This window comes from Trachypithecus francoisi, unplaced genomic scaffold (genome assembly GCF_009764315.1).
Source record: "Trachypithecus francoisi isolate TF-2019V2 unplaced genomic scaffold, Tfra_2.0 Lachesis_group16, whole genome shotgun sequence".
Lineage (NCBI taxonomy): Eukaryota > Metazoa > Chordata > Mammalia > Primates > Cercopithecidae > Trachypithecus > Trachypithecus francoisi.
The window spans coordinates 22,612,721-22,636,548 of NW_022681461.1; the positions used below are offsets into that span (position 1 = coordinate 22,612,721).

General features: G+C 40.7%; 1 protein-coding gene across 6 annotated transcripts in view; it reads left to right on the forward strand.

Moving 5' to 3' along the window:
• NMRK1 (nicotinamide riboside kinase 1) overlaps positions 1-11,549 on the forward strand; it is a 28,515-nt gene extending 16,966 nt beyond the window's left edge. For 2 of the 6 annotated variants that reach the window (XM_033237080.1, XM_033237079.1), the window contains 6 exons: positions 2,791-2,938; positions 3,021-3,092; positions 3,716-3,822; positions 5,949-6,032; positions 8,907-8,930; positions 11,182-11,549. In XM_033237080.1, the coding sequence (XP_033092971.1) occupies positions 2,791-2,938; positions 3,021-3,092; positions 3,716-3,822; positions 5,949-6,032; positions 8,907-8,930; positions 11,182-11,201 (455 nt within the window). In that variant the 3' untranslated portion in view covers positions 11,202-11,549. The remainder of the gene's footprint in view (positions 1-2,790; positions 2,939-3,020; positions 3,093-3,715; positions 3,823-5,948; positions 6,033-8,906; positions 8,931-11,181) is intronic. The other 4 variants (XM_033237082.1, XM_033237081.1, XM_033237083.1 and 1 more) reach the window with 3 other exon arrangements.
• The last annotated feature ends 12,279 nt before the right edge of the window (positions 11,550-23,828 follow it).

Genomic DNA, 23,828 nt, shown 5'->3' on the forward strand with positions numbered 1-23,828 from the left:
ATATCTATTCCTTGGGTCAAAAGCTAAATCACAATGAAAATCAGAAAATATTTTTAATGAATGATAATAAAAATATATCAAAACTAGAAAGACTGCTGGTTCCAGCCAAGACGGATTAGTCCCATTGCTCACTGGTCCTCCCTCCTACATGAAAAACCTACATGGTTTTTTCTACAATGAAACCTACAGTGAAAAACCCTGGACATAATGCAACAAACAGACAAAGGAAGACTGAAGGGAAAAAAGAAAGCATGCTGGCTAGAGATTCCAGGACATGAGGAATGACATGGCTATGGGATCCCTGAGTTTTCTTTTTGCTTCCTACATATACAGGAGAAGTATACAACATGGAACCATCCATAGGCACAGGCTAAAAAAGGAACAAGGAAAAGGGTGGCCTACCAGAATAGAAAACCTTTTTGATAATATCCACCCTACTCTAGCCAGACACAAAAGGCAAAAACATCCTCCTTCATGGTGTTAGCTGGGTGCGGAGCTAGACTTCCAGAAGATCCATCCAGCATTAGCAAGGCAGCGTGAGTCACCTCTCCACGTCATCCCTGGGGGTTGGATCAGTGGAACCAAATGGGGAGCTGCACTTTCACCTCCACCTGGCAGCACTCAGCTGGAAAGAGGCAGTGTGCAATGGAGCAGGTTGGCACCTCACCTTCCTTACTCAGGTGGTGTCAGCTCCTGTCAGCAGAACCCAGTGGAAAGATGAACTTCTGCCCACAGCTAGCAGCAATGAAACGTAACTGGCACTCTCCTTGACCCCCTCTTCCCACAATGGACCAACTTCCCCCGCAACACAGCATCAGCAGGGCCTAGCAGGAAGCAGAGCATCCGCCCCCACCTGAACCTGCAAGCTATACCGGAACAGGGTGACTGCCTGCAAAAGAAGATTAAATAGGATCTACAGCCTTATAACACAGGAGCTAAAATGTCCTGGACACAACTGAGAATCACTTGTTATATTAAGAACCAAAAAAGTTTCAACTTGACCAAGAAAAATGAGTCAATAGACACCAATACCGTGATGACACAGATGTTGAAATTATCTGACAAAGAATTTAAAGCAGCGTTATTAAAAGGTTTTAAACATAGTATTGCAAACAGGCTTGAAACAAGTGAAAAACTAGAATGCCTCAGTAAAGAAATAGAAGATTTGAAAAAAGAACCAGATGGAAATTTTAGAATGGAAAAAATACATTAATCAAAATTTGAAAACTCACTGGATTGGCTCAGTAGCGGAGTACGACAGAGAAAATAATTAGTGAACTTAAAGACAGAACAATACAAATTATTCTCAACAACAGAGAGAGAATAGACGGAAATTAATGAATAAAAATGTGGAACAATAATGAAAGATCTAATATTCATATCTTTGAAGTCTCAGGAGAAAGTGTGGGACTAAAAAAGTATTCAAAGAGGTAATGGTTTAAAAAAAAAACTTCTCAAATTTGGTTTAAGACATAAAACTTCAAGAATCTGAGCAATCCCCAGAGTAAATAAGTCTAATAAAAAATACAGAGATGGAACAAATTATAAATTACAAAAGCAAAAAAGGTAATATCACTGTAAATCCTATAGACATTAAAGAGATAAAAGGATATTATGAACACTCATTATACAAATAAATTTGAAAAGTTAGGTGAAATTGACGATTTCCTAGAAAGACATTGCTTACCAAAACTAACACCAGAACAAAGAAAAAAAAATAACCTTAATATTCCTATATCTATTAAATAAATTAATCCATCATTGAAAAACCTTCCGCTAAAAAACACTCTTTTTTTTTTTTTTTTTTTTTTGTTGAGACGGAGTCTTGCTCTGTCGCCCAGGCTGTAGTGCAGTGGCCGGATCTCAGCTCACTGCAAGCTCCGCCTCCCGGGTTCACGCCATTCTCCCGCCTCAGCCTCCTGAGTAGCTGGGACTACAGGCGCCCGCCACCTCGCCCGGCTAGTTTTTTTTTTTTTTTTTTTATTAGAGACGGGGTTTCACCGTGTTAGCCAGGATGGTCTCGATCTCCTGACCTCGTGATCCGCCCGTCTCGGCCTCCCAAAGTGCTGGGATTACAGGCTTGAGCCACCGCGCCCGGCCTAAAAAACACTCTTAAGTGCTGTTGGCCCAATTAGGTAGTTCTGGAGTGGAGCTGAGAATTTGCCTTTCTGACAAGTTCCCAGATGATGCTAATACTACTGGTTTAAGTACCATACTTTTAAAAGCTATAGGCTACTTTTCTAAAATTACGATTAGCTCAAGAAGCATGTACATTTTAGAGTGTGACAATGACATATTTGTGTTCTTTACAAATAGTCTGACTTTTAATTATTTATCTAGAAGAGCTCTTTGCTAATTAAATATCTTAACTCTTTGCCAAAGACATTACAGGTATTTCCCCCTATGAGTCATGTATCTTTCAAACTTATCTGTAGATATTTCATCTTCTAAAAATTTTACATTTTTGTGTAGTCAGGAAAGAATCAAAGTTATAAGTAAAGCAAGGTTAGCCATGGGTTTGTGACTGTCAGAGCTGGTAATAGGGACGTAGGAGTTCACTGTACTTTACTTTTTTGTATGTTTGAAATTTTCCATAATCAAAACGTTTCACTCTGGTTTATCAGTATTAGAGTTTCAAAGTGTTATCTAAAATATTTGTTATTAGGAGTTTTGAAGGGAAATAAAATGATGGTCTATATATTTACAGAATCCTGGATATACGCATCACAAAAAGTCACATCACAAAATGTTTTGCTATATTAATTGCAATTTTTGTGTGTTTGTTTGAAGTGCTTGAAGCACTTAACATGGAAAAAATGATGTCAGCCATTTCCTGCTGGATGGAAAGCGCAAGACGCTCTGTGGTATCAACAGACCGGGAAAGTGCTGAGGAAATTCCCATTTTAATCATCGAAGGTTTTCTTCTTTTTAATTATAAGTAAGCATCTCCACTCTAATATTGGCTCTGAGTGAATGCGGGGAAGAAAAACCCTTGTGAACTAAGTATGCTGTTATTTTAGGCCCCTTGACACTATATGGAATAGAAGCTATTTCCTGACTATTCCATATGAAGAATGTAAAAGGAGGAGGAGGTAAGTTTTGAAATCATCTGTGGGAGTTGTAATTCAAAACAAAAAATTTAGAAGAAAAATGAGGACAGCAACATTATTGAGCAATGTCATTTTTCAGAGACAGGAAGCCTTAACTCTTCTTTATAAAAGGAGCAAAACCTTTTTCCATAAATGGTCATCCACACAGAGTAATGCAAATTACTTTCTAAGAAAAGGGCCTTATATCAAGCTTTTGGCTCATTTCTCCTAAATCCTCAAACAAAGCAAGCCCATGGTGATTATGATTTTAATGTGAGTGAGCCTGTTCTGCCACAGCTACAGAGAACACCAATTAGTTCAAAGCTTAATCCAACCTAGTGGTCTCTCCATCATTATTTACACTATTTGTCTCTTAATTCTCTTATAAAGCACTAGAAGGAAAAAGGATAATTAAGAATGATAGTCAGTGGATTACAAAATTAATTTTAGGATCAGAGAACTAAATCCACGTTACTACTGTCCTTCTAACTGCCACTGGGTTAAAACATGTAGCATACTGTTTAGATTCAGCCTCTGAGTGATTTCTCCATTATCCTGACCATTCATATTTTACTTTATCAATTGTGTGTTTCTGTCAACATAAAGTTTCCTACATGTTTTGATAGTACAAGGGTCTATGAGCCTCCAGACTCTCCGGGATACTTTGATGGCCATGTGTGGCCCATGTATCTAAAGCACAGACAAGAAATGCAAGACATCACTTGGGAAGTTGGTAAGTGCCTTTTCTCCTTCTGTTCCAAAAGTCCCCCTTTTACTTGTCATTTGCCTCAAAGTATAGAAAAGAAAGGACTCATACAAAAGTATAAAGGGACACTTAAGTAAGAACACTCTGGGCTTCTCCTCTTCAATATTCTCCTGGTTTCTGTTTCTCTCTGTGGCTCTCATCAGCTTCTGGATGGTTATTTATTCAACCAGTATTGAATGAATGCCTTCTGGTGCTACCCTGGAGATGGTGAGGGGAATAAGGCAGACCCAGCCCCTGCTGTCATGCAGGTGACATTCTATCGTGGAAACAGGTACTAGAGACACCAGGGGCCCAAGCCTGTCCTTTCCAGCTGCTGTAAGTTCTGTGACACCAAGCTCTAGGGGACTGCCGAGATCCCAGTAGTCAGGGAAGGCTTCCTTAAGGAAGTCACATTTAACCAAACTTCGATGAGTTTAACTGAACAAAGGAGATGGATTGGGGAATAGAAGATCACCCCAGAAAGTGGGTATGGCACACGAAAGGACCAGGGACAGGAAGGAATGAGAAGCCCCTGAAAGAAAGCTGGTGTTGAGAAAACTTTCTGGTAAAGAAAACTAAGGGAGCAGATTGATGCTGGTGATACAGGCAGGGTCCAGACCCTATAAGGCCAATAGTCTAGGTAAGGACTTTGATCATTATTCTCAGAGAAGTGGGAAGCTCTCTAGAGGGAAGTTTTAAACAAGGACATGATTGATAAAAATTCTTTTTAGTTAAGACCCCTCTGGCTGTGTAGAGAATGGAGGAGGATAGATTTATAGGGTGTGATGTTAGACGCCTGCACTCAGTAGAAATGGGTGATAGAACAGCTATGGAGGGGGCGGGAAGATGACAGATGCCTCAGCAACTGACAGATGTTAGAAAAAAGTGAAGGCATTGCAGACCTGTAAGGGAGAAATGCATGTCTGTTTTGCACATAATGAGGTTGAGGTGCCTGGGAGACATACGTAGCAATTTGGAGGTAAGCATCTGGATCTGTGGGCTTGAGCTAAGAACAGATCACTGGAATAGGGCACTCAATGCAGAGAAGATGGCTGAAGGCTGTTCTATAAGGCAAAGGAGTTAGAATTGATGTATGCTTTTCACAATAAAGGGGACTTCTCCATGCTGTGAGAAGCCTGTTGGCCTCCAGGATAGGTAGCTATGTCAGAGCCCTGTGGAATGCATACGGAGTGCTTATCCCCAGGGCCGATGCTAAGATTCTGGCTGCACCATGTCCACCTTGGACCATTGGTTGCAAGAACATCCTCTTGCTTCCCTTCTCTCCCTTTTACCAAAAATGCAAATCTAATCAGGCTCTTGCCCTGCTTGAATACCTTGAGACGTCTCCAGATCTTTGAGATACAATCCAAACAGCCAGACATCAAGGCCTCTAACGACTGAGGTACTGAGGTACAGTCTTGCTCTAGAATCTCATATCACATTGTTCCCAGAGCTTCCTCATATTCTAGCCATTCCAAATGGTGCATCACTGCTCTTGCCTCTCCCTGCTGTTTTCCAGAAGGCCCTTTCCTTCCTTTAATCTAGACAACTTCTACTTTTTCTCCAAAGCTGCTTATGCCAGTTTTATTAAAAATACATCTCTTCTCTGATAGCTGAAAACACACACACACACACAAATACATATTTTCTGAGCCTGGTGAATTCTGAGTTAGTACATATGTTGCAGATCCCAGACCACTGCATGGTTTAAGAAGCTTCCCAGGTGATCCTCGTGTCTAAGTATGTTGAAGAATTACTCCTTAAGTGACCCTTTTGGGTGAACACCTTCAGTGCATCAAAAGTGCCATATGCAGGACACCACTTTCTTTCTTCTGTTTCATTCCTCTTTTCTTCTTTCTTTCTCTTCTCTTTTAATTAAATAATTTTCACATAAGCCAGTGTGGATTTATCTGTAACAATCCAGCATTTTTGACCTATTATACCTGGCTAGCATCTACTTCTTTCTTTAATCGCTATTAATTTTCTTTTAAGTTATGGTCCTGGGTGCCTTGGTTAAACCTATTGGCATTTACAAGAGACGTTGGGTGCCAAAGTAAACATTGTATATTAATAAGCCTGTTAGCATTTGAACCGCTCTCTTTTCCCCTTCGTAGTGTACCTAGATGGAACAAAATCTGAAGAGGACCTCTTTTTGCAAGTATATGAAGATCTAATACAAGAACTAGCAAAGCAAAAGTGTAAGTATTGTGCTAACAAAGTGGAAGGTAGAGGAGAAACAGCCAGGAAAATAGTTCATTACATATGAAAGGATGGAATACCAGAATGCTAATGTAGGAGTGATTGTGCTCATCCATTCTTTGCTTTGAGGACAATTCAGAATCAGAAATTCTGGGGGGAAGGTTTCGAGACTCAGTTAGTTTGTCTGTCTGTTTTTAGGGGTTACATCTCTTAATGCTATTTATGTGATTTACTTTAAAATGTTTAGTAGATGGCTGTACCAAATGGGACTGGAAGTATCCTTTGGGCAGAGCATAATTAAAATGCTGATGGTTTTGTTTTTGTGTGTCCAGAGCTCCCCATTTCTTTTATTCCCTTGAAGATTTCCATAAAATTTCTACTTTCCAAATACCTCAAAGATAAACAAAAGATTTTTTAAAGTATTATGAAGTGTTTATTTAAGGTTTTCATATTGGACAGCACTTTCTGCAAGTGCCAGAGATTTGCCTAAATATGGCTTCAGCAGAAAGGCAGTACAGGGGTAATGGTGGCTTCAGACCCAGCTGGATTAACCCGTTTATGCCTAGTATGCCACTGTTGGAACTCTAAGCTAGTAGGAGTTATTTATATCCTAATGCTCAAGGTCATCACCAAGGTCTGGTTTTTCACACAAAAAAATTTGCAACCTCCAATATTAATGGGTTAAGGAACTCAAATAAGGTCCTCAGGACTCTGCTTCTATTCTACTTTCTATTTAGGGTTTATTTTGAAGTCAGGCTCTCCACTGACCTGTTGTCTGTTGACAACAACATCCTCCTAGGTCCATCAGTCCCAGTGTGAAAAGATACCTTTTTCAAGATTTGACCACGAGTTGATAAATGTTGGAGCTGGGTATTGAGTACAAGGAGGTTCATATTTATTCTCACTTCTTCTGCATAAATTTGAAATTCTTTATCTTAAATCATTTTCTAAAAAGCAATGTTCTGTTGTAGCCCAGATGATTGGTCCTGCTGGATCACATGACTTGCCAAAGTGATTGTTATGGCCAGAGAGATGGCATACTCTGATTGGCGAGGTCTGGATCACGTAACCCATCTTGTAATTGAACACCCCACCTAAGACTTTCTGATTTTAAAAATTTCCCTGGCCAGGTGCAGTGGCTCATGTTTGTAATCCCAGCACTTTGGGAGGCTAAATTGGGAGGATTGCTTGAGACCAGGAGTTCAAGACCAGCCTGAGCAACATAGTGAGAGAGACTCCGTTTCTACAAAAATTAAAATTTTTAAAAAATTAGCTGCCAGGCATGGTGGCTCACACCTGTAATCCCAGCACTTTGGGAGGCCGAGGCAGGTGGATCACGAAGTCCGGAGATCAAGACCATCCTGGCCAACATGGTGAAACCCCATCTCTACTAAAATACAAAAAATTAGCCGGATGTGGTAGTGTGCACCTGTAGTCCCGGCTACTCAGGAGACTGAGGCAGGGGAATCTCTTGAACTCAGGGGGCAGAGGTTGCAGTGAGCCGAGACTGCACCACTGCACTCCAGCCTGGTGACAGTGAGACTCTGTCTCAAAAAAACAAAACAACAACAAAAAAACTAGCGGGGCATAGTAGCACGCGCCCATAATCTCAGCTACTCAGGATATTGAGGTGGGAGGATTGCTTGAGCCCAGGAGGTCAAGGCTGCAGTGAGCCATGATTGTGCCATTGCACTCCAGCCTGGGAGACAGACAGCCCTATCTCTGAAAATTAAAAACTTAAAAATTTCCCAAAGAGAAAGCAGGGCAGGAGGTAGAAACCAGAAGAAGAAGGTCGAAAAAACTTGCTGGAAGGACAGAACTGTAGATCTAGCTGTTGTTGTATTTGAACTATTTGAATTAAAAGAATTTCCATGGCTAACACCGGCAAAATGCAATCATCAACTGGCTCAGAGAAGAGAGTATGACTCACTCCAGCAGTGAAGAACATTATATGTTTTTTTGGTGAGAGGCAACTGCCCTAATCCAAATGTTGTCCTTCCTCAATAAGAAACTGAACCCAACTAGGCAGCTCATTGATCCTAAATATTGTTGATTTCAGGATCAGCCCATCATATAGGCATGAACCCATTTGAAGGAATTTCAGGACCATTTTAAATTTTCTTCTTGCAAGTAGAATTTAGAATCTTTGCCAGATATGCCCACCCACTCCTGCCGTCTGTTACTTTGATGAAAGTCAGGCCTCCCATAATGAATCTCAGAGCACCAACGTGAGTGGATATAGAGGGTGTGGGGTGAAGGGAAGGGCTCAGCCTTCATAAATGATAGCACATGAGCCAGAACCACTTCTCTGAGAGTTACTGGCCCCCCTTTCTGTCCCTAATGAGGCACTTCCAGAAGTGTTTCAGCTGTTGGACACCTGTAGCTCTTTGTCTTCTCAGCAATGGCCAGTGCTTGGGTCCAACTTTCCTTTATGACTAAGTCATACACTGGAGTTTGGCCTTATGATCTACCTACTGATAAAGATTAAAGTAGCCTTGGTCATGTAGCTCAGGTAAATTGCAACCAGTTCCATTCCAAATTCAGCCTTCACCATCTGTTCCAAGGCCCAAATACAGCTGGCATGTTTTGACAGGTGCTGCTAGCCCACAAGAAAGTGCATTTCCCTATGTTGTGATGCCCCTCCTCTTTCCTTCCCTACATCCTAGAGGCAGGCAGGAAAGTATTTAGCTATGCCATTTGAGGCTTCTAGATACTCGATAAAGTTTAAAAAAAAAACTTAAAAGAGGGATAAAAACAGAAATACATCAGCTTTTCTTACCTGTAACATTTGTGCTGTTTTTTCTCAGTTACATAAATAAGTTACTGTTTTATTTCTAGTAACCTATCACCTTTCCTGGTTCTTCCATCCACAGTAACCTGGCAAAGCCATGCTGAAGGTACCCTCAGCGTAGCCTGGTTTAACCCTGAGTATGACACACACTGAGCCAGCTGGGGAGACCTTTCCTGTTTCCAGTGACTGATCTTCAGGGTTTTTTTTTTTTTCTCACATCTCATAAACTTGTTTAGCTAATATTTCAGTCTTAAGTACATAAAATCATAATTATGATAAAGTAATAATAATGAAGGGGAAACAAGAAAGACTGAGTTTATGAAACAATAAATTATTCAGCAGAGTAAGGGAATGGAGTTATACATTTAATTTAATCCTTATTTAAATCCAAAGCGTGAGGCAAAATTTAATCATTTCCTTATTCTTACTAAAACAAAGTAGTCTAGCCACCAGGAACATTCAAACTCCCTTTAAAAACATTTATTTTCACCTCATTATAAAAGCATATTATTTTTAAAGGTTTTTTATTTAATTTTATTTATTTATTTACTTTTATTTATTTATTTTTTTGATATGGAGTCTTTTTTCTTTCTTTCTTTTTTTTTTTTTTTTTGAGACGGAGTCTCGCTCTGTCACCCAGGCTGGAGTGCAGTGGCGCAATCCCGGCTCACTGCAAGCTCCGCCTCCCGGGTTCACGCTATTCTCCTGTCTCAGCCTCCCGAGTAGCTGGGACCACAGGTGCCTGCCACCATGCCTGGCTAATTTTTTATATTTTTTTAGTAGAGACGGGGTTTCACCATGTTAGCCAGGATGGTCTTGATCTCCTGACCTCATGATCCGCCCGCCTTGGCCCCCCAAAGTGCTGGGATTACAGGCATGAGCCACCGCGCCTGGCCAATATGGAATCTTGTTCTGTTGCCCAGGCTGGAGTGCAGTGGCGTGATCTTAGCTCATTGCAGCCTCCACCTTCTGGGTTCAGGCGATTCTCTTACCTCAGCCTCCCGAGTAGCTGGGATTACACGTATGCACCACCACGCCCTGCTAATTTTTGTATTTTTGTCAAGACGTGGTTTTGTATGTTGGCTAGGCTGGTCTTGAACTCCTGACCTCAGGTAATCTGCCTGCCTCGGCCTCCCATAGTGCTGGGATTACAGGCATGAGCCACCACACCCTGCGCTGTTAAATGTTTATTATAAAGCAAAAGGGAGAAAGTAATTACCTGTGTTCTCTTCAGTCATTAGTGTTAACATTTTAATGAGTACATATCCAGTCTTTTTACTGTTCACATCAATCTCTCTTTTACAAGAGTGCAAGGGCAGTGTGATTAATCAGCCATGCTTATCTCTGTTTTTAAATTAGTATTTAATTTTTATGCAGCTTTATAGAGTTCATTATATAATGAAACTAGCTCTTCCAGTTAAAAACAAAAATCAAGGCTGAGTTCTGTTTTGCACACAGAAGAGAAATATAAGACTTGACATTGACCTTTTAGTAGAGAAGAAAGATGTCACGTGTCTAGTTTCAAATCAAAGGAATAAGAAGTTGCAAAATAAAATTTAATTATCAGATGTTTGCGTTGTTCTCATTAAATTTAAAGTTTAATCTCATTATAAAATTATAGTATAATTATCTAGTATAGTAGTCCAAATTAACATAAGATCACTTAACCATTTCCCAATTGTTGTCTATTTACTGTTGTTACAGGTGTTTCACATGGATAAATCACAAGCTATAACAAAATATATACATGTATTCTTTATTGGTTTTCTTCTTTTTGAATTATATCTCTGGAGTAAATTCCCAGAAATGTCACTTGTGTAGTGAAAGGATGTAATCATTTTTACATTTTACATATTTCAAAAATGAAATACTACATTAAAAAATGTGTGCTCTCCAATATGAGCTGTGTAATAAGAATGTGGTAGGTTTATCATTGAATTTCTATGCCAAATCAAGTATTCACTGGGCTTCCATCGTTTAAGAAAAGGGATTAAAGGTAATAATACGTTCCCCACATCAAGGGTAACACTCCAAAACAAGGAGTATACTGCAGACAGCTACCCTTTGTGGTTTTATTCTAGTCTTCAAACTATTTCATTCCCTGAAGTCAAGGATTACTATACCAATTGCAAGTGATTTTGGATATCTATCTGATATTTTCAGTCATGCTTCAAATTTAATGCAGGGATTAAAAGAATGGGACTTGGACTCAATTTAGTTCTTTACAGGAAACCAGCATTTTTGGCTCCAGAATCCCCATAATTTAAACATCCTTAGATTTACTGTTGTTGATGTAAAGATTTAATAAAATGAGAATTGGAATTCTCCATTAATTTCTTTTTATGTTTATTCCCAAGGTTTGCAAGTAACAGCATAAAGACGGAATGCAGCAAATCCTTCCTGAAGTGAATTAGGAAACTCAAAAGAGTAATTTAAGAACCTTAACCAAGATACAAGGTGTACTGTGGTACAATGACAGCCATTGTTTCATATGTTTGATTTTTATTGCACATGGTTTTCCCAACATGTGGAACAGTAAATATCCATGCCAATGGACAGGACTCTAGCTTAGCAAGTTGCTCCCTCTCCAGGGAGCACATAGGTACAGCAGAGCTCACAGTGAGTCAGAAAGTCTCCACTTTTTGAACATAGCTCTAAAACGATGATTGTCAAACTTTTCTAACTGGAGCTCAGAGTAAGAAATAAAGATTACATCACAATCCAATATATGTAGAATTCATTGTATGTGTATTTGTGTGTCTGTAGGTGTGTATATGTGTGTGTGATACATACATATATCAAGTATCATAGGACATTGACCTTATATATTCTGAACTGTGATGTTTTTCCATCTTTAATTTCAAAAAGTATATTGATCACAACCACAATTTGGAAAATGTTGCTCCATACCATCCCATACCACACTCACCACCTGCAAATAATAGCATTACTAGGAGCTGCAGTCACAATGAATAAATCAACAATTTGCTACAAGATCTAGGATTATTTGTGTATTTTGGTAGGGGAGTGTGTGTGTGTGTGTGTGTGTGTGTTTAGAGGAGTGTGTGTGTGTGTTTGCATGTATCTAATACCATTGTATCTCATTGTTGAGACTTTGTTACAAATAGGGTTTCTGGGTTTTTCCTCCCCCCCTCCTGGTTCATTTTGTTTTTGTCAAACCAGTGGTCTAAAATCACAGAAATAAGCAGTTACTTCAATCATGTGGAATCCAGGGAACCTGTGTTTTGGAAAGCACAGGAAGGAGGTCTGAACTGTGTGATCTCTTGAGGCTGCTTTCAATGCTGGAATTTAAATTATGTATTGGACAATCTTTTGCTTATTAATAACAAAAAGATTACACACAACCATCTCAATTTTCTTTTTTTTATACTTTAAGTTCTAGGGTACATGTACACCATGTGCAGGTTTGATACATAGGTATACATGTGCCATGTTGGTTTGCTGCACCCATCAACTCGTCATTTACATTAGGTATTTCTCCTAATGTTACCCCTCCCCCAGCCCCCAACCCCCGACAGTTCCCAGTGTGTGATGTTCCCAGCCCTGTGTCCAAGTGATATCACTGTTCAATTCCCACCTCTGAATGAGAACATGTGGTGTTTAGTTTTCTATCTTTGTGATAGTTTGCTGAGAATGATGGTTTCCGGCTTCATCTAAGTCCCTATAAAGGACATGAACTCATCCTTTTATATGGCTGCATAGTATTCCATTGTGTGTATGTGCCATATTTTCTTAATCAAGTGTATCATTGATGGACATTTGGGTTGGTTCCAAGTCCTTGCTATTGTGAATAGTGCCGCAATAAACATAAGTGTGCACGTGTCTTTATAGTAGCATGATTTATAATCCTTTGGGTATATACCCAGTAATGGGATCACTGGGTCAAATGGTATTTCTGGTTCTAGATCCTTGAGGAATCGCCACACTGTCTTCCACAATGGTTGAACTAGTTTATCCTCCCACCAACAGTGTAAAAGTGTTTCTATTTCTCCACATCCTCTACAGCATCTGCTGTTTCCTGACTTTTTAATGATCACCATTCTAACTGGTGTGAGATGGTATCTCATTGTGGTTTTGATTTGCATTTCTCTGATGACCAGTGATGATGAGCATTTTTTCACATGTCTTGGCTGCCTAGATGTCTTCTTTTGAGAATTATCTGTTCATATCCTTTGCCCACTTTTTAATGGGGTTGTTTTTTTCTTGTAAATTTGAGTTATTTGTAGATCTGGATATTAGCCCTTTGTCAGATGGGTAGATTGCAAAAATTTTCTCCCATTCTGTAGGTTGCCTGTTCACTCTGATGGTAATTTCTTTTGCCATGCAGAAGCTCTTTAGTTTAGTTAGATCCCATTTGTCAATTTTGGCTTTTGTTGCCATTGCTTTTGGTGTTTTAGTCATGAAGTCCTTGCTCATGCCTATGTCCTGAATGGTATTCCCTAGGTTTTCTTCTACGGTTTTTATGGTTTTAGGTCTAACATTTAAGTATTTAATCCATCTTGAATTAATTTTTGTGTAAGGTGTAAGGAAGGGATCCAGTTTCAGCATTCTACACATGGCTAGCCAATTTTCCCAGCACCATTTATTAAATAGGGAATCCTTTACTCATTTCTTGTTTTTGTCAGGTTTGTCAGAGATCAGATGGTTGTAGATGTGTAGTGTTACTTCTGAGGCTTCTATTCTGTTCCATTGGTCTATATATCTGTTTTGGTACCAGTACCATGCTGTTTTGGTTACTGTAACTTTGCAGAATAGTTTGAAGTCAGGTAGCATGATGCCTCTAGCTTTTTTCCTTTTGCTTAGGATTGTCTTGGCAATGCAGGCTCTTTTTTGGTTCCACATGAACTTTAAAGTAGTTTTTTCCAATTTTGTGAAGAAAGTCATTGGTAGCTTGATGGGGATGGCAATGAATCTATAAATTATCTTGGGCAGTATGGCCATTTTCACTATAATTATTCTTGCTATCAATGAGCATGGAATGTTCTTCCATTTGTTTGTGTCCTCTTTTATTTCACTGAGCAGTGGTTTGTAGTTCTCCTTGAAGAGGTCCTTCATATCCCTGTAAGTTGGATTCCTAGGTATTTTTTTCTCTTTGTAGCAATTGTGAATGGGAATTCACATATGATTTGGCTCTCTGTTTGTCTGTTATTGGTGTATAGGAATGCTAGTGACTTTTGCACATTGATTTTGTATCCTGAGACTTTGCTGAAGTTGCTTATCAGCTTAAGGAGATTTTGGGCTGAGATGATGGGGTTTTCTAAAGATACAATCATGTCATCTGCAAACAGGGACAATTTGACTTCCTCATTTCCTAACTGAATACCCTTTATTTCTTTCTCTTGCCTGATTGCCCTGGCCAGAACTTCCAACACTATGTTGAATAGGGGTGGTGAGAGAGGGCATCCTTGTCTTGTGCAGGTTTTCAAAGGGAATGCTTCCAGTTTTTGCCTATTCAGTATGATATTGGCTGTGGGTTTGTCATCAATAGCCCTTATTATGTTGAGATACGTTCCATCAATACCTAGTTTATTGAGAGTTTTTAGCATGACGGGCTGTTGAATTTTGTTGAAGGCCTTTTCTGCATCTATTGAGATAATCATGTGGTTTTTGTCATTGGTTCTGTTTATGTGATGGATTACGTTTATTTATTTGTGTGTGTTGAACCAGCCTTGCATCCCAGGGATGAAGCCGACTTTGAGACAGTCTCACTCTGTGGCCACGCTGGAGTTTGGTGGCATGATCTCGGCTCACTGCAACCTCTGCCTCCTGGGTTCAAGCGATTCTCCCACCTCAGCCTCCCGAGTAACTGGAACTACAGGCGCGCTACCATGCCCAGTTAATCTTTGCATTTTTGGTAGAGATGGGGTTTCAGGATGGTCTCTATCTCCTGGCCTAGTGATACACCGGCCTTGGCCTCCCAAAGTGCTGGAATTAGAGGTGTGAGCCACCATGCCCAGCCAACTATCTCAATCCTTGACATATATTGTTACATAAACCATTCTCTGCAGACTCAGTAAGCTCTCATTATTTCTTTATTTCTAACTAGCTTGCACTCACTTGGTGATGACTGGACAGTTCTTTGGCTCCCACACACTACAAAAAATACAAATAAAAACAAAACCCAGGTTCAAATTACAGTTCATCCACTCAGTAGCTATGACTTCAATCAAGCCATTTAAAGTCTTGGTTTTCTCTTTTTAAGATGGGGAATATCAACAGTATTTAAAATGGATGTAAGGTAGAATATGGATAAAGTTCAAATATTTTAATGTGGCCTCCAAGGCTTTCTCTGATCTGGCTTCTGTGTACCTCTCTATCCTTATTTCCATTCAGAACTGAGTCATATAGTCACTTCTCCCTGCAAGGGAGGCTAGGAAGATGTCATGATAGTTTCAGACCAATTGTGATTCTGCCTTGGGATCAAGGCAATATCCCAATTCTTTGGGATCTTTTAGTGAGGAAATAGGAAAGCCACTGAAGATGCCTACCACAGCCTTTTTCTGCATACCTTCCCTGGCCATGATTTTATCAAGTTTGGGTTGCTGTAATTTATGTTATTAACACATTAGGAGAGTTTTGTTTTGTTTTATTAGGATAAAAATAGCGTATCGATATGATTATTAAACTTCACTTCTAAGAATTTCTGAGATGCCTTCTTCTCCCCCTCCCTGCTACAGAGGCATGGCCCTGCTGATTGAGAACCATCAGTTTTCTCCCCATTTCAGCATATGAAGGTCAGAGAAAATATCTTTATCTTGCAAAAAAAAAAAAAAAGCATTAAAAAGGAAAACATTCCAGTAATTTTGGGAAGAAATAAGTATATTTTTGCTCACTTGTATCAGTGAGAAATAAATAGGAATTTGAAATAAGAACACCAGTGCTTCATTTCTGCATGCACTGATTCACATTACAGTTACTCTTTATTACAGGAGTTACTGGTGGTACTGTTATCTATTTAGAAAGATACAATACATATTTGATAAGGAGCAAATCTGCTGAAGTCTTCACTTTCTGTGCATAAATAACCCCAGTTCCTTTAAGATGAGTTTGCTGTAGGAAGGCTTCATCGTGTTTAGTATTAAACATGAGTTTGATTTCAAAGGTTTGGAAGACACACAGACCATTACACTAAAGGATGAGATTCAAGCCAAGTAGTTTAAGTATATGCTTGTGATATATGACAGTCACAAAATGTTGAGGTATTAGTTCAACGCTCTATATCTCAATATTGAAATTGAAACTAAAGCTGTCCAACACCATGCAACTACCTGGTGACAGGACTAGTCCACAATCCTGACATCATACAAGCATGCACACATACATTTTTCATTTTAGACAAAGAATGGCAGAAAAGTAGCCTGCTAGAATACATCATCTCTCCTTCCCTATTTTAAGGGAGCAAATCAAGGAGCCTGGAAAGGCAAGAGCTGTGTCAGGACAAAATGAAGGTTTCTGTTCTGCACCTTTGGAGGCTAGTCAAGCATGCAAGCCAGCTCATGAGGTTATTCATGGGGTAGGGAACAGTGGTGAGGTCCTGGAGCTCCGTGCCACCATCTGGCCATGTTGACCTGTGGTTTGTGACTCTAGCTGTCCTTTCAATATGCCATCAATGGTGGGGAGTTCAGAAAAAGCAGGTTGGGTGCAGTGACTCTTGCCTGTAATCCCAGCACTTTGGGAGGCCAAGGCAGGCGGATCACCTGAGGCCAGGAGTTCAAGAACAGCCTGTCCAATATGGTGAAACTCCGTCTCTACTAAATATACAAAAATTAGCCAGGCCTGATGACGTGCACCTGTAGTCCCAGCTACTCAGGGGGCTGAAACAAGAGAATTGCTTGAACCGGGGAGGCGGAGGTTGCAGTGAACCGAGATAGTGCCACTGCACTCCAACCTGGGCAACAGAGTGAGATACCATCTCAAAAAATAAAAAGAAAGAAAGAAAGAAAAAGATTATGGTAGAAGTGAGCTATGTGACTTTTTAGGCCAGATCATAAAAGGTGATACAGCTGAAAAGATATGCAAAAAGCAGAAAAGACATTACTCTCCTGTGCACACACAGAAATAGATGAAAATTGCAATAGCAGCTTTTGGGCCCTAATCAGGGTAGCATGACATGCAGATAAGAGAACATCAAAAGCAAAACTTCTTACCACAGTGAGCATATCTGATCCTTTCATGCTCACGAGCCCAGAAATGCAGAAGTAGAGCCACAGTAATACGTTCCTGGAAAAGTTAGGTTGTCTTCTTCAAGATTAGAAATAAAGACTAGGCTGGGTGTGCAGGAAGCTGAGATGAGAGAATTGCTTGAGCCCAGGAGGTCGAGGCTGCAGTGAGCCGTGCTTGTGCCACTGCACTCCAGCCTGGGTGACAGAGCAAGACCCTGTCTCAAAAATGAAAAAAAAAAAAAAGATAAAGAAATAGAGACTAAGCTGGTTGTGGTGGCTCGTGCCTGTAATTCCAGGGTTTGGGAGGCTGGGGTGGGAGGATCACTTGAGGCTAGGAGTTTGAGGCTAGCCTGGCAATATAGTGAGACCCTGTCCCTACAAAGATTAAAAATTAGCCACCCATGCTGCCTCGTGTCTGTAGTCCTAGCTACATGGGAGGTTGAGGCAGGAGGATCACTGGAGCCCAGGAATTTGAGGCTGCAGTGAGGTACAATTGCACCATTGCACTCCAGCCTGGGTGACAGTGACCTTGTCTCTGAAAAAAAAAAAAGAGAAACTACAACTCATACAAAGAAGTCCTGTTGACTCTTCCTGTCAAGCTTGCACAAGCAGATTCCTGGGACTTCCTGCATATAGCAGTGGTTTCCAAACCTTAGCATGTGTCAGAATCACTTGGAGAGCTTGTTAAAACGTAGATTGCTAGTCCCCAATGCCAGAATTTCTGATTCAGTGGGTTCGGGGTAGGGCCCTAAAATTTGCATTTCTAGCATGTTTCTAGGTGATGCTGATATTGATTACCCAGGGACCACATGTTCAGAATTCCGGCTCTATAGTGGACAAACAGCAGCTTCCAGGCCCTGAAGGGCCCACACTGAATTGTTATTTGGATACTAAGAGCCTGAAATTATCAGTATTATCAGCCCCTAAAATATTGCAGAATTGCTCTTATACCAGTTATTGATTTTACTGACATTTAGTTCCAAATTCTCCCTTTTTGCCTCATCTATGAAAATGAATCCGGGCCTTTTAAATATTTTTCTTTTGCCAAGTGGCATAATGTTGAGCATTGTCAGTAGAAGGCACTGGAGAGACACTGCAGGAGGGAAAGGTTTTGACTTTTGTTTCCTGTGTGCTGGCTTGCCAGCTGACTGCCGCAAGCATGACTTCCCCAGTTTTCAGTTCCTGCAGTGCAGGGCAGAGAGCAGCGCCCCAGGGCCAGCCACCGCAGTGGAGCCCCTAGAGAGAAACACCTCCCCGTGAGCAGCTTGGCCATGGCACCCCAGAGGGCAGATTTCCCTAAAATTCCAGAGAATAGATTTCCAGCAAATTATGCCAACATGGCACCAGAGCTACTTTCTTTAGTGCCCTCTCCAACACGTTCTGGCTCTCTTTCCTGCCAAGGCTGTTCTTTCGGTGGCTGTTACTTTTGTTTTGGAGACAGAGTCTTCACTCTGTCACCCCGGCTGGAGTGCAGTAGCGCAATCTTCACTCACTGCAATCTCCGCCTCCCAGGTTCAAGCGATTCTCCTGCCTCAGCCTCCCAAGTAGCTGGGATTACAGACATGCGCCACCACACCCGGCTAATTTTGGTATGTTTAGTAGAGACGAGGTTTGACCATGTTGGCTAGGCTGGTCTTGAACTATGACCTCGGGTAATCCACCCGCCTCGACCTCCCAAAGTGCTAGGATTACAGGCGTGACCCACTGCACCCGGCCAGCTGTTCTTTTATCTCTTCTTAGAGTTCCCTCTTTACTTCTTACTGGCCAATCCTTTGTTTATATTTTATATAATATCTAATTATATTTATTTATTAAATTGTTTATGTGTATCTATATATTGTATTTTTGTTATATATTTTCTACAGCCCTTTTTAAAGCATGAATGTTTTATATTTTATCTATTTAAGTAGATTTAAGTAAATCTACTTAAAATGTATTTTACATGTTATAATTTATTATCTGTTTATTAAATTTATATAAATACTATTATTTATTATATTTTTTAAAATAATTGCATTTATTTTATAGAAAGATTTTATATAATTCTTTTTGTTGTTGTTTGGTTTTTTGACACAGAGTCTCCCTCTTGTCACTCAGGCTGGAGTGTGTTGGCACAATCTCAGCTCACTGCAACCTCTGCCTCTTGGGCTCAAGTGATTCTCATGTCTCAGCCCCCTGAGTAGCTGGAATTACAGTTGTGCACCACCACACATGACTAATTTTTGTATTTTAAGTAGAGACAGGGTTTTGCCATGTTGGCCAGGCTGGCCTGAAACTCCTGACCTCAAGTGATCCACCCATCTTGGCCTCCCAAAGTGCTGGGATTACTGGCATGAGCCACCATACCTGGCCTATATAATTCTTTATATTAAACTTCCAGTTCACATTATTATTGACTGGCTTTTCTCTCCTGATTGGACCCAGACTAATACAACTATTGGGTGAATTATCCAACTGAATTATAGAAGACGGATTTGGGCAACTGTGTGGCTGTCCTTTCCTTTAAAAAAATAAAAATAAATAAATAAACTTTTGCCACCTTTTACTTCTCAGATTCAATGCACATACCATTTGCTCATAGAATAAAAACATTTTTGCCAATCATAAGTGCCACAGACTACAGTCCTGAAATTTTACCTTACCATACTTGTTCTACATCAGTCAACGGGTTTCCTAAGGATACGCTGGATACCCTCAATTTGAGGGTACGGTTTCTCAGGCAGAAAGAGAGGCTTGGTTTTTTTGAGTCCAAGATTTCAAGATAATTTTAAAATATGGCTTGCTTTTTAGACATGATCTACCATCTGTTTGTCTGAAGGTTATACTGAAGGACTTTCTTAAAACCTCAAAGTTACTATGATGGAATAATCTAACAAAAATAATTTCCAACAGTGCTACGGCCACTGTAGTGCACTTCACAGACTCAAGTCTAATAATGTGCTTATTTTATTGAATGGAAATTTGGCCTTCTACCTAGTGGCCTGTAAATTTACAATAATAACTAACATTTACTCAGCACCCAGCATGGACTAGGTACTGTGTCAAGTGCTGTAGGAAAATTTTCTGAAACTTGGGGTCTGGTGTGGTGGCTTACGCCTGTAATCCCAGCACTTTGGGAGGCCAAGGCAGGCAGATCACTTGAGGTGAGGAGTTCAAGACAAGCCTGGCCGACAGGAGAAACCCCATCTCTACTAAAAACACAAAAAAGAAAATTAGCTGGGTGTGGTGGTGGGCACCTGTAATCCCAGGTACTCAGAAGGCTGAGGCAGGAGAATCTCTTGAACCCAGGAGGCAGAGGTTGCAGTGAGCTGAGATGGTGCCATGGTACTTCAGCCTGGGTGACAGAGCAAGACTCCATCACAAAAAAAAAAAAAAAAAAAAAAAAAAATTCGAAAACTTGGAAATAAGCAAAAGAGGTCCTTTCAGGGTTCTCTGAGCATCGTCTAACCAACTCACCCAATGGTTATCAAATTATTCATGAGTGTATACCTTTCACTTGGAGTTTTCTCTTAATTAGCATATTTTAAACCTCATAAAGGTAGATATTAACTTGCAGAAGCTGACAGCCTGGGTTTCTCAACCTCAGCTGGATAGTACTTTTGTGGGAGGCTGTCCTGTGCATCAAAGGATGTTTAGTATCATCCTTGTTCTCTACCAACTACTACCACTAGATGCTAGTAGCACTCACCTCCCCCAACTCCAACACAGTTGTGACAATCAAAAATACCTTCAGGCCGGGCGCGATGGCTCAAGCCTGTAATCCCAGCACTTTGGGAGGCCGAGACGGGCGGATCACGAGGTCAGGAGATCGAGACCATCCTGGCTAACACGGTGAAACCCCGTCTCTACTAAAAAATACAAAAAACTAGCCGGGCGAGGTGGCGGGCGCTTATAGTCCCAGCTACTCGGGAGGCTGAGGCAGAAGAATGGCGTAAACCCGGGAGGCGGAGCTTGCAGTGAGCTGAGATCCGGCAACTGCACTCCAGCCTGGGCGACAGAGCGAGACTCCGTCTAAAAAAAAAAAAAAAAAAAAAAAACCTTCAAACATTGCCAAGTGTCCCCTGGAGGGCAAAATCATCTCCACTTGAGAACTGCTGATTGTGATACAAATTAAATTTATCCAGTAGAGATGCAAATGATTTTTTTGGCAGAAAATATCATTCTAAAAGTTACTGTTTTATTGCTCTATACCTTAACCAGTTTTATATCAAATTAACGATCTTATTCAAACACTCTTCTTTCCGCCACCACAGATACTTTGCTGTCTCCAATTATCTTTGAACAAGATTTACCATCTTGCCAGGTTAAGTGAATGAATCTTTGAGTCATGTTCTCTTTAGATTGGTATGAGAGTCACATTTTCAACTTTTGAAAAGTATATTTTGACAATACTTTACATACATTATTTAATCATTATAACAACCATATAAACATGAGGCTTTGAGTGGTAAAGTAACTATCCAAAGTCTCATGGCTTACAAGTTTTAGAGCCAGATTTGGAACCCAAGTTTGCATGGCCCAAATAGTGAGTTCTTAACCACCATGCTATACTGTATTATGAAGCTAGCCCCCAAAACTCTATGACCCAGCCTGCCACTATCATGCATGTAGCTTGCAATTACACCTCTGTCATCTTGGCTACCCACACTATATTCTATGAAGAGGCTTCATAGTTCAGAATCCAAGAACCAATCAGAGAAGCCCTTTAACTTTGGAACATGCTGTGCTCACTTAATTGTATTATCACAGGAGGCTGATTGAGGAGTACCTGGAATCTGTAGTAGTCAATTCAAGACACTCCTTGAACTTATCTCCACGAGTGAGTTGCTGCTTTCTCCAGGCAAAAGAGAGACCCAGCAGGAACTCTGCAGAGACTCATTTATCCTGATACTGACTTTTTTGTCCCTCTTCCTATTTTACAAAAGGTGGATGGATATATAGTAGTGTAAAGCACAAAGGCATCAAAGATTGATGACATCAGTACTTAAAGATATTTCGTTTAGGTCTATGCTGATCTTCATGTCTTCTCTATCTAAGTTTTTTTTTTTTTTTTTTGACAGTGTCGCTCTGTTGCCCAGGCTGGAGTACAATGGCCCAATCTCAGCTCACTGCAACCTCTGACTCCTGGGTTCAAGCGATTCTTGTGCCTCAGCCTCCCAAGTAGCTGGGACTACAGGCTTATGCCACCACTCCCGGCTAACTTTTGTATTTTTAGTAGAAATGGGGTTTTGCCATGTTGGCCAGGCTGGTCTCGAACTCCCGGCCTCGAGTGATCTACCCGCCTCAGCCTCCCAAAGTTCTAAGATTATAGGTGTAAGCCACCACACCCGGCCTGTGAATGCTTATTAGACTTTCTACTTAAACAGCCATTTACCTGAGTCTTGAAGTTCTGAGGAGGTAACTCAGATTATACTTCAAGTAGCTGTATCTCAAGTTATACCTCAAATAGCTATAACCTGCAGAGGGCTTATCACATACCATTCTAAGTGCCCTACATAGATCTCATTTAATACTCATAAAATTCTATTAGGATTGTGCCACTGCACTCCAGCCTGAGTGACAGAGCAAGACTCCATTTCAAAACAGAAGAAAACAAAATAAAACAAAATCTCTATTAGGAGATACCGTTATTTTTCAGATGAGGAAAATGAGGCACAAAGGTGTTAAGTAACTTGACCAAGGCCACACAAGTATTGGCAGAGCCAAATTCAAATTTGACTTCAGAGTCCATGCTCTTAACCACTGGACTCTACCGGTAGAAGCGATTGTCTACCAGATTGGCAGGAGTACAATGAGAGGGTCAGAAGAATAAGATTTTGTCGTGAGTGAAAGCCAACTATGGGGTTGGTGGTGTGGGTAGTAAGAAGAATTTACCAAGACAGTTGTAGATAAAGAAAGGTAGATTTATTAGAGAAAGTATGAAAGTATGTTGCAAGGAAGTAATGGGCAAGTCAGCAACAGAGGAGCTGACTGCAAGGAGACAAAGACTTGCTGGGGATTTTATAGGACAGCGCTTGTGCTGGAGAGAGCTACGTGCAGTACTGCTAATGCCAACGCTGCAGTGAGTTAAGTTGCATTTTTCTATCAGCCAAGGGTTTGGTGATAGCTGGGCACAGGAAGATTGTGAGTTATTTGTGTAGGAGGGCTATGTGTCCTGGACTGCGAAGAAAGGCAGACTTAGAGCTTATCTGCTTTTTCTTTTTGCTTTCCTCTGCTCCCACTAGCTTGACTCCTTTTCCCTAATTAGGGCTCCGCAGACTTCACTGAGGATATGACTGGCTGAGTGTTTGGGAGTCCCAGATAGGTGGAGCATGTAAGATGACAGCTCTTCCAGACCTCTATTTTTATGTGGTCCTCACTGTCCCGCAGAGGTGCTGCAAGGCTCAGAAGAGAAGGTCCCTTGTTCTCGCCTATGATCACCCTGATAATACTAGATTTAGGACGTGTTGTTCAGCTGGTCTACAGCTGCTAGAAATAGCAGATTCATTTGGTGGGAAAGTTGACATCTATATTGGATAATCTCAGGTATTATTATTATTATTATTAATCTTTTTTTTTTTTTGAGTTGGAGTTTCACTCTGTTGCCCAGGCTGGAGTGAAGTGGTGTGATCTCAGCTCGCTGCAACCTCCACCTCCCAGGCTCAAGAGATTTTTGTGCCTCAGCCTCCCGAGCAGCTGGGGACTACAGGTACTCGCCACCACCCCCAGCTAATTTTGTATTTTTAGTAGGGATGGGGTTTCACCATGTTGGCCAGGCTGGTCTCAAACTCCTAACCTCAACTGATTCACCCACCTTGGCCTCCCAAAATGCTGGCATTACA